Consider the following 13,782-nt stretch of genomic DNA (forward strand, 5'->3'; position numbering starts at 1 on the left):
TATGTATGTATGTATGTATGTATATGTATATGCATATGCATATACATATACATACATACATACATATATTTATATATATACATGCTAATTTATTGAAGTTCATATCTATAGCAAGTCATTTGATGAATTGATTGGTGAATACAAGTACATTTTTTCTTTTTAGTTCACTGTTGTATGCCACCCAGAGTCACATTTTGTGAAATGGGTGGCCATATAAATATGTTACATGAAAATATAAAAAGAACACATTTCATTTTTCAAATCTCATTAAATTTAAAATCAGGTCGTCCCTCCTACAGTGAATCACTGTTCCTGAATAATATTGCAAAACTGTCATATTATCTTGTCTCAGAAATGTGGTATTTGTCCCCCAGCTTAATTACTTGCATCACCCCTCCATAAACCATTTTATGAGACATTTACTCTCACTTTGTCTTTTAAACATAGCCAGTGCTTCTAAAGAAATTGTCAAATTAAAAAGTTATACAGTATTTGAACATTTGAGATATTCACAGAATACAGTCATAGGATTCTTCCCTAACCCTTCTAGAATGGAAATAGATCAATCTTCTTACTGACCTATTTTATCATGTTACTTTTTGCAATGGATTATTTCCCCCTCTTAGGGGAGATTAGAAAGCTACAGAAGTACCTGTGAGAGATAAGAATTAGTTAGATGAATGAATGGGATGGAGATAGATGTTATGTGGGACCACACAATACCACACGTCATTGGTTTTCATGTGTTCCTGACATTAGGGACAGGAAAAACTGATCTTAAATTAATCTGTGATATGTTAAATTTACTATACAAAGTAGCATCTACTGTAATATTACTTCAAAAATTCTGTGCTTCCAAACAACAGAAATTTGGATAGGAGAGGGATTATTATCTCAGTCTCCTTGTCCTAATCTAGTACTTTGACCACAGTCTCTTTCATCACCTAGCTCCAGGACATAAACTACACTGAATGTAGTTTAAACTTGAATAAGTACATTGGATTGCAGGGTTAGAATTTTCATTGGTGCAAATGTAGATATGAAAGTAATAGACATCATCCAAAGAGAATGTATATGAAGTGATATATCAGTAACTCTTCCTTCAAGAAACCTTAAATCACTTTTCTAAATATGTAGATTTCAAGAGGACTTTTTAAAAAAAGCAAAACAATAATTAAGCTATTTATGCTTTAGCACTTAGGCAGGATAAAATAACTAAAGGCTGAAGAGAACAGATCCTCCAATAAATCTAGGGTAGAAAGGGGAGAAGAGCAGCATTTTAAAAAATTTATGTTTATTTATTTATTTTTAATTCAATACATCAAAACATACAGGAGCTATTAATGCATACTTGCTCCAGATGTAGCGTATATTAGAAACACAAGTAAGGAGAAGTAAGGAATGTACAGGAACTTGAAATTTCAAAGCTTTTAAGAAATATAAGGATATCAGAAAATGTTATTGGGTATATGGATAAATTTAGTTATACATGGAACTTATGATCTCATCCCCAAAAAGGAAAATGCTGTTTGATCTAACAGATCAATAGGCAATACCAAGTACATTCAACCAATGTAACAATATATGTAATTAGATCTGGGATATTAGTTACAATTTGGTGTATGTGTGTGTGCGTGTGTATTCTCTACAGAAAACAAATATTTTTAATCATCTCTTCCATTACTATGAAACTGGCAGTTTTATTTATGTTTTTGTGCTGTGGGAATGCTCTGATTGTTTTTTTTTAAAGTTAACCAGAGCAGTTCTGTTCTAAACCCATCAACACCTACTCTCCAGATGGGTAGTGTTAACTAAAATAAACATGACCTTCTCTTGTTGCACATTGTAATAGAATTTGTGGTTACATCACATAAAATGTTCTTAAAGATGTCCTCTTAAATTAATTTTAGAGGAGTTTTCACATAAATTCAGAAAAGCAAAATAAAGGCACTATATGGCATTAGGTGAATTGCTTAAATTACTGGAAAGTAATAACGTTTGCAAGACAAGGCATACATTAAAAAACAAAATACTATTGAATGTCAACTTTAATAAATTAAATGTTTTTAGGTCTTCTCCAGTCATATGAGTACCTTATATGCACACAAATATACAACCTTTAAAGGCTATAACTCAATTTACTTTTGGTATCAACTGAACTTTGTTTTGGCTATACACTACATGCATTTTCCTGAAATTAAACAATTATTTTGTTTTTAGTTTTTCAGCTAGCCCTTCCTTCCTTTGTCCCATAAAACACATAGATTGGGGAAAAATAGCTTCTGTAATTTTATTTAAAAATATAATAAATAATGCAACAGCCATTTAAGGAAGACTGCATTAAACAAATGGAAATGAATGCCAAAATACATTCAGCTGAATTATGATCGTAGGCTTGGATGATGGGAGGAAAAAACATTGATAATAAAAATAACTTTTCATTAACTTTCAGAAAAATAAAATTTCTTAGCCAAACATGTTCAAGACATAAGCAATTAATTTTAAAATGTTCATTAAAAGCAGCATCTCCAAAATGACCTTGGTGTTCGTTGACATGGTTTATAATTTACACAACAGATAGAAAAGCATTTTAATTGCTCCTGAGAATGAAAACATGAACCCGTATCATTCCCTCTATTTATAATGTTCAAGGTACAGGGAACGGCCATTAAATAATTAAAGTGGCATTATACATATTCAAAAGGATCTTACAGACAGCAGCAGTTATGTGATGGGGTAGAATGCCAGCAGAGAAGGCAGAAGTAGGCCAATGGTGTTATGGGACGAGCCATGACCCTGAGGCCTCTCTGCAGTGGCTTGTTAAAGCCTGGTGACCATCTTACTCTGCCCTATGATTGCTGGATCCTGGAGGATGGCGCTGTAATTATAGGAGTGCTAGACTACGTGCTCATCCCTGAGGCCTATCTACTGTTAAAATATTTAGAGGATAGAAGCTGTGGAATTTTCAGACTTGTCATCAATGAAAAGAAGGATTTTATTCTATTCACTATTGAGGGTGGTTGCCTGATGGCTGGGTGAGAGTTGGCTTCATTCAGGGTGCACTGTACATGAGTTGGATTATAATTGAGGTTGCTGGGGGAGGAATTGCTGGGCTGCTAACTGCAGAAGCATCTCAGCAGCCTAGATGATTCATAGGAAGAGAACGAGACCTTTGGCCTGGGAGGGAGGTTGTCAGGTAGTTGGGGAAGAAGACATTTCAGCGGGGTTGAGAACAGGCAGAAGCATTTAGGTAGTGATAGATGGAAGGAGATATTCTACCTTTTATGCTCAATCTAAATTCTGGTCATTGAACCTTCAAAGGCTGGGCTTCTGACTGCTCCTACTAAATAAGGCCTCCTTCATATGTGATTTGTTTGGAACGGAGAGAGCAGTTGCCCTTTTAGAAATCTGTGATTGTCTGGTGCATTCTGCTGGCAGCCAGAGGTGCTGCTTTGCAGGTTACGGGGCACGAGACCTTGTTTGTTAAATTGGCTTTAGGAATCAAGTAGGACTGTTAATGCTATACCTCCCTCCCTGCTGCAAAGCAACCTCACTGTCCAGATTGATGGCAGAGTTCCCCAGTCTTATGGTCTTGGGGGGGGGGGGGGTGTCTTCAATCTGCATTCCTTTGTGGTGGAGTCTGAGATAGGTCAGGAATTCATGGTCACCATGGTAGCCATGACTCTAAACCAGGTCATCTAAGGCCCAAAATATAATGATGGTCAAGAGCTGAGGTGGCGCAGTGGTTAAATGCAGCACTGCAGGCTACTTCAGCTGACTGCAGTTCTGCAATTCGACTGTTCAAATCTCACCGGCTCAGGGTTGATTCAGCCTTCCATCCTTCCGAGGTGGGTAAAATGAGGACCCGGATTATTGTTGGGGGCAATATGCTGACTCTGTAAACTGCTTAGAGAGGGCTGAAAGCCCTATGAAGCGGTATATAAGTCTAACTGCTATTGCTATTGCTATTTTTCGATCTGGTTTTCTTGTTGGATGAGCGGCAACATGATCTGGAGTTGATGAAATTGTCATGACTCCCCTGCCATAGTCAGATGACTTTCTCCTCCTGAAAATGCTTTGGTGCCACTCTTGACTATGGAGAGGCTGAACCTACTTGACTGGTTCTCCTCAAGGGCTTAATGAAGCCAATGGTGTTCCCGGGGGGGGGGGAGGGAGGAATTATTTAAGAGTTAGGGTTTGTAGAAACCATCTGAGACTTGGGTTTTCACTTGGGATAAGAGGGCAGCTTGGGCTTTGGACTTGATTATGCCTATGTTACCTTCCTCCCACTATGTCATGCAGCCTGAAGTTATCCTTGGTTTACAGAGGAGCTGGGAAAGATGAAATGTAAGATGACTACAGGATTGGCTCACGGATGAGCAGTGAATCTGATTTTCTATGGACTGGAGCCACTGTTGCAACAATAAGGGTCGCAAAACTTAAGTACACTCCCATCCTTGTTGCATCTCCATACAATTGCCCAGCAATCATGGTGAGTCCTCCAAACTCCCTTGGAATGGAAAACCAGTCCCAAGCTTTTAAAAGCATGGGTTTGTTCTGTTGGGTTCCACTCTTATGTTCCACCTTTGTGTCTTAATCTTTTTGGCAAAGGCTATGATTTCAAATTTTCAAAAGAACCTCCCTGTTATGTATTTAATATTGGACTACAGCATTCATTGCATTTCTAAGCCATGTAGAAGAATAGGCAACAAGAACTGTATCATCTGGATGCAATGTTGGGATCTAGTGATAGTTTGAGCTGTTCAATGATTCAACCATGGAATTAATAAATTAAACAGGGCAAGGACCAGAGGCATTCCTTCTGCACATCTCTCTGATGTGTATCCTTAGAAAACAGCCTTGATAGTTACATATTATTCTCAAGAAGAAATGGATGTCAAAGTTCTGGATTAAATAAAGATGCTGCCTTATCCATCATACTATTTCTGAGCTATTCCCACAAAAATCCTTCCAGCTATAGAAGACAAATTTAAAGTCCTGAAATACCATGTGAAATGGGAATTTTAAATTGTACACAGACTTCCGAACAAGATAGTGCACCACCAGAATATGGTCTACACTTACTGATTATCCATTCTTATCCACAAACAGTCACCTTATCTCACGAAGGTACTGTGGGAAAAAGATAAGAGGGAACACTACCTATGTTACCTTAAACTCCTAAATGAAAAGCTCTGACAGTTAGATACATCCAACTATTTGATGTCAACTTTGAAGCTGACTTGACCGGAGCTATTTTGAAGCTTCAGTGTTGCCACACTGGAGCTGAGGGATTAGGGGGGGGGGGGGGAATAAAGATAGCTGCAGTTTCGTAGCCAAAGCAAAATACTTTCTCCTGGGAACCAAGGACATTCTCACAGGTGGTCAGAGAGAGAGAGGAAAACTGAAGTTACCAGGCAACCGGATGACACTTTGATTGGACTATGTGACTGATTGTTTGGGAAAGGAGAAAAAAACGTTTAGTTTTAATTAGATGAAACAGATGAGAACCTTCAGTCGGTTTTCCCCAAAACTGTGCCAATATGATATATCAAATAAAACTATTCTTTGAGGAATGTACCTGCCTCAGAGTTTTGTTTGCTATGGTTTTGTTACCTGGAATCCTGACATCTGATTTATATAGCATTCATGTGGTATATATTAATCTTCTATAGTTTAACTTTCATGTTTGAGAGTATGATAAGATAAAGACAGATGGGGGGAGGAGAAATTGGGATTGTTTATGTATACAATAAAAAATGTTAACAAAATAATCTACCTTTCTTTGGGAAGACCCTACTCTAATGACAATCCAGAGTTTGGAAGTAATTCCAGCACTATTTCTAAACTATTCAACTTAAAATGTTCATAAGGCCTCAATAGTAGTTCCCTGCAACCAGCTGCCTGCATCTATTTAATAGGAACTCTGGCTGAGTTACCCAAAGTATAAATGTTCTACAGAAGATTTAGATGTATATTTTTAATTCCAGTAGGTAGGGATTGTTACAATTTGGGTTTTTACATCCCTGGGGAAATTGACTTGTGGCATTACAGGTTTGTGAACAGAATGGCAATGAGTGCAAGTAATTAAAAATGGCTGCACCAAGAATACTGCTTCAGTGAACTGCTCCAAATAAACTGAATGTTTCGGGGAGATACATTTTTACAGTACATACTGGCTACAACTGGATGTTGCTCATGCTCTTTCTTAAAGCAAGAATATTTTTCAAAATTTGTGAACATTTGGTAAATTCAGAGCAGTATTAATAGTTTCCCAATACTAGTTAAGCAGAAACAATTGAGCTACAAACTTTATTTTAAAATTCAGTATCAAAAATGATCAGCACAAGAATCTTATATGCTGAAGGGGTAAGACAGGTCACTCTCTCCTGCCTTCTCAGTGTTAAGCTTGTCCTATAATGGTTCTTTGCTTGTTACATTGATTCCCAGTGGGAAATTACACTATCATTATTTGTCAATTTGCTGCCACATTTCAACCTCATGACCTAGGCTCTAGGAGCACTAAAATAACAGCAGCTGCTTACAAGTTATGATAGGTGAATATAACCCTGAGGAATACAGATATTTTATTGAAAAGTGGATGGGAGAAGACAAGAGATTCTTGACTATGTCAAGGTAACAAGATTTCCCAGCTAGAAAAAGAATAGGAGCAGGATTACTATGAGAAACAATCATATTTCAATCTGCATAAGGGGCTACAAAAAATCAAAATAACCCGTTCTAATAAGGTTTGCTCGGCTTTACAGTGTTTCCCGATTTCATGATGTGCTAATGAATGGTCTGGTACTGGTTATAAAAACATTGTGGACCATGAGCTGTGATGGTTTTCAATTGGGTGTAGATAAAATACTGAAAGGTTTCTAAAAACAGCATTAAAGCTGTACTGTCTTTGGAAACCTTTCCTCCCTCATTTTTGAAGTGGCTAAAGTTCCATTGTTTTTGGAACCCTTCTGAAGACATTGCATCTTTAGCCACATATAGGAAACATTTGCCAGACAAGCTGGGTATGAAAAAGAGAAGCAAAGGCAATGAGGCACTGGGTGCAAAAGGTTGGTGTGGAAAATTGGGAGACAAGGCCCTGGACATATAAATGCTTTCTGCCGCGTGCCGGGGAGCAAAGGAATGCCTGCTGATGTTTGTTGGAGTTCTTGGGGAGTGGCAAGCAGCCATAGAACAGTTTGGGGCTGCTTGCTGCATCACAAGGCAGGAGGGAAGATAGCCAAAAGGCTCCAGATGGGGAAAAGTAGGCATGTGGAGAGAATTAAGAAGTACCCCTTTGGCGGCAAGTGTGGGCCGGCTGCCAAGCATTTGAATTTTGACCATGTAACTGCAGGGGCATTGAAACAGTCATAACTTTGGGCATGAATCATACGTCCATTTTTCAGCACCATTGTAATTTTGAATGGGCGTTGAGAGAATGGTCATAAGTCCTGTATATTAAATATGGTAGATAAAGGAAACTTTTAATTCCTGTACAAGAAGAATAGGAATGGAGGACCAGACATTCTATCAATCTTTTTGCAGATTTCGCTGACTGAGCAAGCTATTGTCTGATGTTTTGTTAAATGCTTGTATGAAAAATTCTAACAACAATCTTGGCAGATAGCCTACAGATAATTTTTACCTTTGACCTTGTCTGGTTTCAGTCTGGTTTCATAGGAAAGAAATAAGCCTTGGATAAATATAGGTAAATTGGTATCTTAGAAATGTATTCTGAAAATTGAAATTTATAGTGATGTTTCCCTGGATATGGAAAAAGTGATGTGGCATGATTTACTTTTTCACCAATTATGGACTTACATGTTTCTTTATCAAGTGGATTAAAGTGTGCAGTTCTTGTTCCTTTGCTAGAAATATTACAAATGGAATTATTTCCTCATCTACCAAAATTTTGCTTGGGACTTACCAAGGATGCCTTTTAATTCCCCTTATATTTAATTTAACACTGAAACCATTGGCCTATCTTACAAGGCAACTGAAGGACATTCTGGGCATTAAAATGGATGGGCGTGAATCATTATTATATACTGATTGTATATTTGGTCTTATTGTTAATTAGGAACATTCCATACCGATATTTATTAAAATAGTATGCAGATAGGAAATTATCAAGTTTCTCAATTAACTGGATTTAATCTCATATTCTTCCTATAGGGTCTAATGCATTTATGGAAATTTAAATCTTAGAATATTTTTCCCAGAAGCAAAATATATTTATTATGTAAATGTTTTAAAATATTTATCTTAGATTAATATTCATATAAAAAGATGGTAAAAATCTCAATTACTGAAAAACTGACATATAAACTCAAAAGGATTCCCAAGCCATGGTAACCTCAGCAAATATATCATTACATGAATAATGGTCTTGTATTTTTGCATCTTGTCTGCAAACATAGCTCATTCATTTCCCATATAAAACAGCATATTACCCCTTTTGTTTGTAACATTTATGATTAGAACAAGTCAAATTATCAACATGTGATTTGAAATTTGATTACTTATTCCAAAGCTGGTGCTTGTGACCCCATTTCACATGCAACAGTAAAACTATATATTTGTGGAATCGAAACCTGCAGGCAAGACTATTTTAAAGGGTTTGCACCAGGAGTAGGTTCCGGCAGGCACTACTGCTAGTTTGCACATGGGTGTGAAATTGTTCTGCGTATGCGCAGAAGTGAAAAACCAAAAGGCGGTGCCTGGAGAACCAGTTCCAGGGCGTGGCAGGCCTGGGTCACTTCCAGCGACCCATGCCGCCAATCCACTACCAGTTTGGCCGAACGGGTCCAAACCAGTAGGAACCCACCATTGGTTTTCACCCACAGGCAGAAGTCTTACTTATATTTTGGCATACTGAATTTGAGGCAGTACTAATTTTCATAAGCTACAAATTGTCAAGTGCAAGAAATCAGGAACCAGGATTGTTCAAATAAGTACAAGTTTATTTTATGCCAGTTCTAAACAAGAATCTGAACTACTAATAGTCCAGGGAAATTGGTGGTAGATAACAACCAATGAAATTCAAAAGAGGCTGGACTTAGATCTCGTGTGGGTGCGAAGGGACTCCAAACTAATGATGCACTTGATCCCTCCCTCGGGCTTATCCTGGTCATCTACACAAATTTAATCAACAGAATGCTTTAATATTCATTTTAATTAATTATGAAAGTGTGGGCATTATTTTAAGGTATTTCCTACCTCCAGATATATTTGATTGTTTTGCTGACTGAAAGTTTAGAATTTGTAAACGTAATAGAAGAAATATTGAATGGCAAGTACTCAAGCCAAAAGTATCAGATTCGATAATTGTATTTACTTTTAATCTCTTGCACTCTGTACCTCCTTTCTCAATCATGAAAACTTGTTATTTATAATTAGTGAGGTCCCTGGTTTAAAAAAATTACTGCTTCTGAATTTGTGACAGATTACATGAATTGCACATGTGAAAAATTGACATAATTTCATGGTAATGTCAAGCTTCCATGATCTTAATCATGTGGACAACCACCTAGTTAAAGAAAAATAATCATTACCAGTTGTTTATAGTAGCAGGTTTTAGGTTTAAAATACAGTGGTGTGGTGATTCTGAATTTACAAACCTAACCAAGCTGCAGAAATTTATTTGGAAAGTATTGAAAAAGCAAGAAGCCTGCCTGAACCTATGAAAAGCTAAATTATTCCAAGTTTTCTTTTAAGATTGATGAAGCATTCAAATATCTCTAGATCGTATGATTCCATGTTACTCTAAATAGGCTATATTTACAAAATTCCCCAGTGCAGCTATTAGAAAAATAATATGTAAGCAACAATAGGCAATCTGAATTAAAAGTATATTAAAACAAATTTATCATTAAAATAACCTGGGTTCGATATTTTTTGATTTGCTTGTGAATGATTTGGTGCTTGAGATGAGCAATGATGTTAAGCCTGGTGATTTCCAATATTCTAAAATGGTTAGTACAAAAAAAAAAATCAATTTTGGAAAATGGACATGAAACTGGTAAATTAATTCAATATGAGAAAATGCAAAGTGAATGGTGAATGGATCCATAACAGTAATAATAACAACATTCATGATTCAACTTGGAAGAGCATCTTATGACCATATATTTATCCTGCATTTTTGGGAAGTATTAAATCCAATCAAAACTACGGTACCTGGTAGGCTATATGTTATTTTTCATATTAACTACTATGCTTTAAGCATATGGAAAGAGAAAATGAAATAATGGTTCGGTTTGCTATTGTGAAGGCAATGCTTGGGGTTTATTAAGAAAAGAATCTAAAATAAAATTATAGACATGATACACTAAAGATTACACAAATCCCGGAATACTGTGTCAGGTTATAATCAGTAAATCTCAAAAGGATGATTTAAGAGGTAGACAACATCCCTACAAAAAAAGATTAGATAGATACTAGACGGTTGCCTTTCAAATCAAGCCACAGAACCTTATTGTATCCAATACTGAGCTCTAAGATGGTTCAAAAGTCTGCAAGTCAGCATATGCTTGTATCAGTAAATTAGTTTCCAACTCTTTCCTATGCACACAGCCAAAACCATTGTTGAGCTTGAGAAGCAAACTCAATTCTTTTTAACACATTTCTAACAGAAACGAGAACGATCTGGAACTGAAATTCTAAATTTGTTATATATATTACCAGCATAGTGGCCCAGAGACCAATGTTATTAGTTGTATCCATGTTTCAAGTCAAAAGTTAATTTAATATTGCACTAGTTAATTTAATAGTGTAGATAAAAATTGTTACTAATAGCAAGACTACATTGATGTGATTTAGTGAATTATCATGTGGGGACACCGCATCACTTTGTTGAATCCCTGAATAAATCAAATAAAAATAACATCTTAAGAGGAGAAAGAGACAAACTTGAGATGTTCACGATCAATTGTGTGCACTGTAGTGTGTGTGTTCTCTACAAATCCAAAGGCCACAAACCAGAGGTGCAAATAATTGTGGGTGGAGATACTTCTAGAATTAAGGAATAAGGGAGCTTCAGAACAGCTGCCCATCCTATAGATCTCTTTTCTGTAGCAGAATGAGTCTCAAAATATAGCTATACAAAACGAATGAAGTGCATGCCTTTCTCTTCCACTGCTATGCTTTCATTTAAAGCAAGGAGAGCTGTAGGGTTTTTGTTAGTGATCTACTGCAAATCACGGAGAGAACTGCCAGTGACAATTCCAATCTGCCACACGCCTTCCCTACTACAGAGCTAAATCCATGATTCCCAGGTAGCTGGCAAGAAAATGGCCATGAAATAATGCTTAATGTGGTATTTATAGATTGAAAGATTTTCAACATTCATGCTGTGATCAAATAAAGGTTTATTCGAAAGAAGTAGCTGGCAATTTGAAAATTAAATGTGGATGGATACCTTGTGCTTGCAATGCTTGGTGATTCTGCTCCAAGCCTGCATCTTTCTAACTGACTGGCAACAATTTGCCTTTCCACTTCAAGTTCTCTGGTGAGTCTTTGAAATTGGAGTTCCTGTAATTAAAAACAATGTAAAATATGTTTAGATAATGGTCAAATAAAATAAAAAAACTTGTTCACACACATATGAAAAGATTCTACTGAGATAAATACCAATTATATGTAAAGCACTAACTTGTCTTTCATCTAAAGATGAAAGTTAGGGACCCATGGGTAAGAACTGACTTTCATCGCTCAAAAGTTGAAGTCTGGAGATTCCCAGCTCCTGAAAAATACCAGGTGGTGGGATCATGCCATACCTATTCTTGGTCCAATGGCCTGGATACACATACAAATTACTTTACAACTTGAAATGAGTTTATTATAATTAGTTTTTCCTATTATAAAAGTTTCTTCCTCTACGTTTTTGGTTACAGACTGTACAATAAATTCAGCAACTGCCTTAAATGATAAGCAATGCTTATACAGGTAATCCTCAACTTAAAACAGTTCATTTAGTGACCAAAGTTACAACAGCACCAAAAAAAGTGACTTATGACCGTTTTTCGCAGTTACGGCCTTTTCAGCATCCTCATGGTCAGTGATCAAAATTCAGGTGCTTGGCAACTGGTTCATATTTATGACCATTGATGTGCCCCAAGGTCATGTGATCACCTTTTGACAAGCAAAGTCAATGGGGAAGTCAGATTCACTTAACAACTGGGTTACTAACTTATCAACTGCAGGGATTCACTTAACAACTGAGGCAAGAAAGGTCGCAAAATGGGGAAAAACTCACTTAACAAATGTCTCACTTAGCAACAGAAATGTTGGGCTCAATTGTGATTGTAAGTCAAAGACTACCTGTACTACTGACTATTTGGCTCCACTTGGGTTTAAGGCAAGAAACAGAACAGAGGATATTAAAACTTGCTTCCTAGTGCTTATTCTGATAGATTCTTGGCTGATTCACCTTAAGCTTTTATCAGTTAACCAGGTTTGTAATTACAACTATTGTCTGTGCATTCACCTCTCCCTTTCCAACCAGGGATCAAATAAGATCTCTTATCCTCAGATGACTGTAAAAACGTCAATTGAAACAACTGAAAAAAAAATAGACCTATAGAGGTATAATATTGCCTCAACTACGAATCTACTTTGCTTCACCAAAACACAGAGACTGAATTTAATACAGTGGAGATGTAAGTTGTACTCAGTGATAGCCAACCTTATACAAATATTTATTTATTAGATTTTATCTGACCCTTGTTACTTTATAAATAATCCAAGACTGCAAACATACCTAATCTTTTCCCTCCTCCTATTTTCCCCACAATAACAACCCCGTAAGGTTAGTTGGGCTGAAAGAGAGTAATTGATCTAGAGTCACCCAGCCGGTTTTCATACCTAAGGCAGGACTAGAACTTATAGTCTCCCGATTTCTAGGCCAGCACCTTAAACACTACACCAAACTGCCACTCAGTAATAAAGTAAACTGAACAAGATCAAAAGCAGTACAGTAACTAGGATCAACATTACAGGATAGATCGTCCCTGACTTATATCCATTTATCTAGCAAGCATTCAAAGTCATGATGGTGCTGAAAGTGGGCATACCTCAGCAAGACAGACGGAAAAAATGTGGGCTCCGAAGAGTCTTACATAAATTCTGTCTGACAAACTAATGCCAGGGACCTTTTTGGGTCAGAACTCGCCTGTGGGGGGAAGTGAAGAGGGAGCTGCATCTCATCAGACCTAGAGGTGGGTAACAGGTTCCTCGTAGGTCAGAGATTAGTTCTTTGAATCGGCGTCAGGGGAGGTAGCATGCTAATATGGCTACCATTAAACTGAGGGCTGCTGGCCAAAGCATTTAAGCAGCAGCAGTGTACGAAGAAATATGAAACCTGATAAGATGATTTAATTAACCAAGTGACATAAATCAGAATTTGGAAAAGGCAAAGAACCCTGTGAGTATAAATAATATTGACAGATAGATTGTGATTTGGCAGAAAGAAAAGAAAGGAGAAAAAATGGCAGTTAAAAATAATCAAGTCCAAAAAGAACGGCTTGTTTGGTGACAGAAATGAGGAATACAGAGAATTGACTAACCTACTGAAATACAAACTTTGAATTTGGATTTGAAAAGATTGTGCCTTTAAAAGAGATTGACAATGGAGAACTGTATAAAGGAATAGAAGACGAAAGTTAAAAACATACCAAGGAGGCTTGTTTTGTTCAAGTTTTGTCCTAATTAATATATCTTAAACAATTATTTTCTCCCTTATAATCTAATCTTGTAAAGTTTGGAAAGAAGCTTTGGAAAGAA

The 13,782-nt window shown here is 36.7% G+C and overlaps 1 protein-coding gene across 5 annotated transcripts in view; it reads right to left on the reverse strand.

The window, feature by feature from the left end:
• PKP4 (plakophilin 4) overlaps positions 1–13,782 on the reverse strand; it is a 139,695-nt gene that overhangs the window by 65,976 nt on the left and 59,937 nt on the right. For 4 of the 5 annotated variants that reach the window (XM_087710262.1, XM_087710248.1, XM_087710253.1 and 1 more), the window contains one exon: positions 11,420–11,532. The exons of the other annotated variant lie outside the window; for it this stretch is intronic. In XM_087710262.1, coding sequence (XP_087566388.1) covers positions 11,420–11,532 — 113 coding nt within the window. The remainder of the gene's footprint in view (positions 1–11,419; positions 11,533–13,782) is intronic. 5 annotated transcript variants of the gene reach the window in all.

The sequence above is a fragment of the Thamnophis sirtalis genome, unplaced genomic scaffold, assembly GCF_051295495.1.
Source record: "Thamnophis sirtalis isolate CommonGarterSnake01/CBP01778 unplaced genomic scaffold, rThaSir2_p1.2 scaffold_1, whole genome shotgun sequence".
In the NCBI taxonomy this organism is placed as follows: domain Eukaryota; kingdom Metazoa; phylum Chordata; class Lepidosauria; order Squamata; family Natricidae; genus Thamnophis; species Thamnophis sirtalis.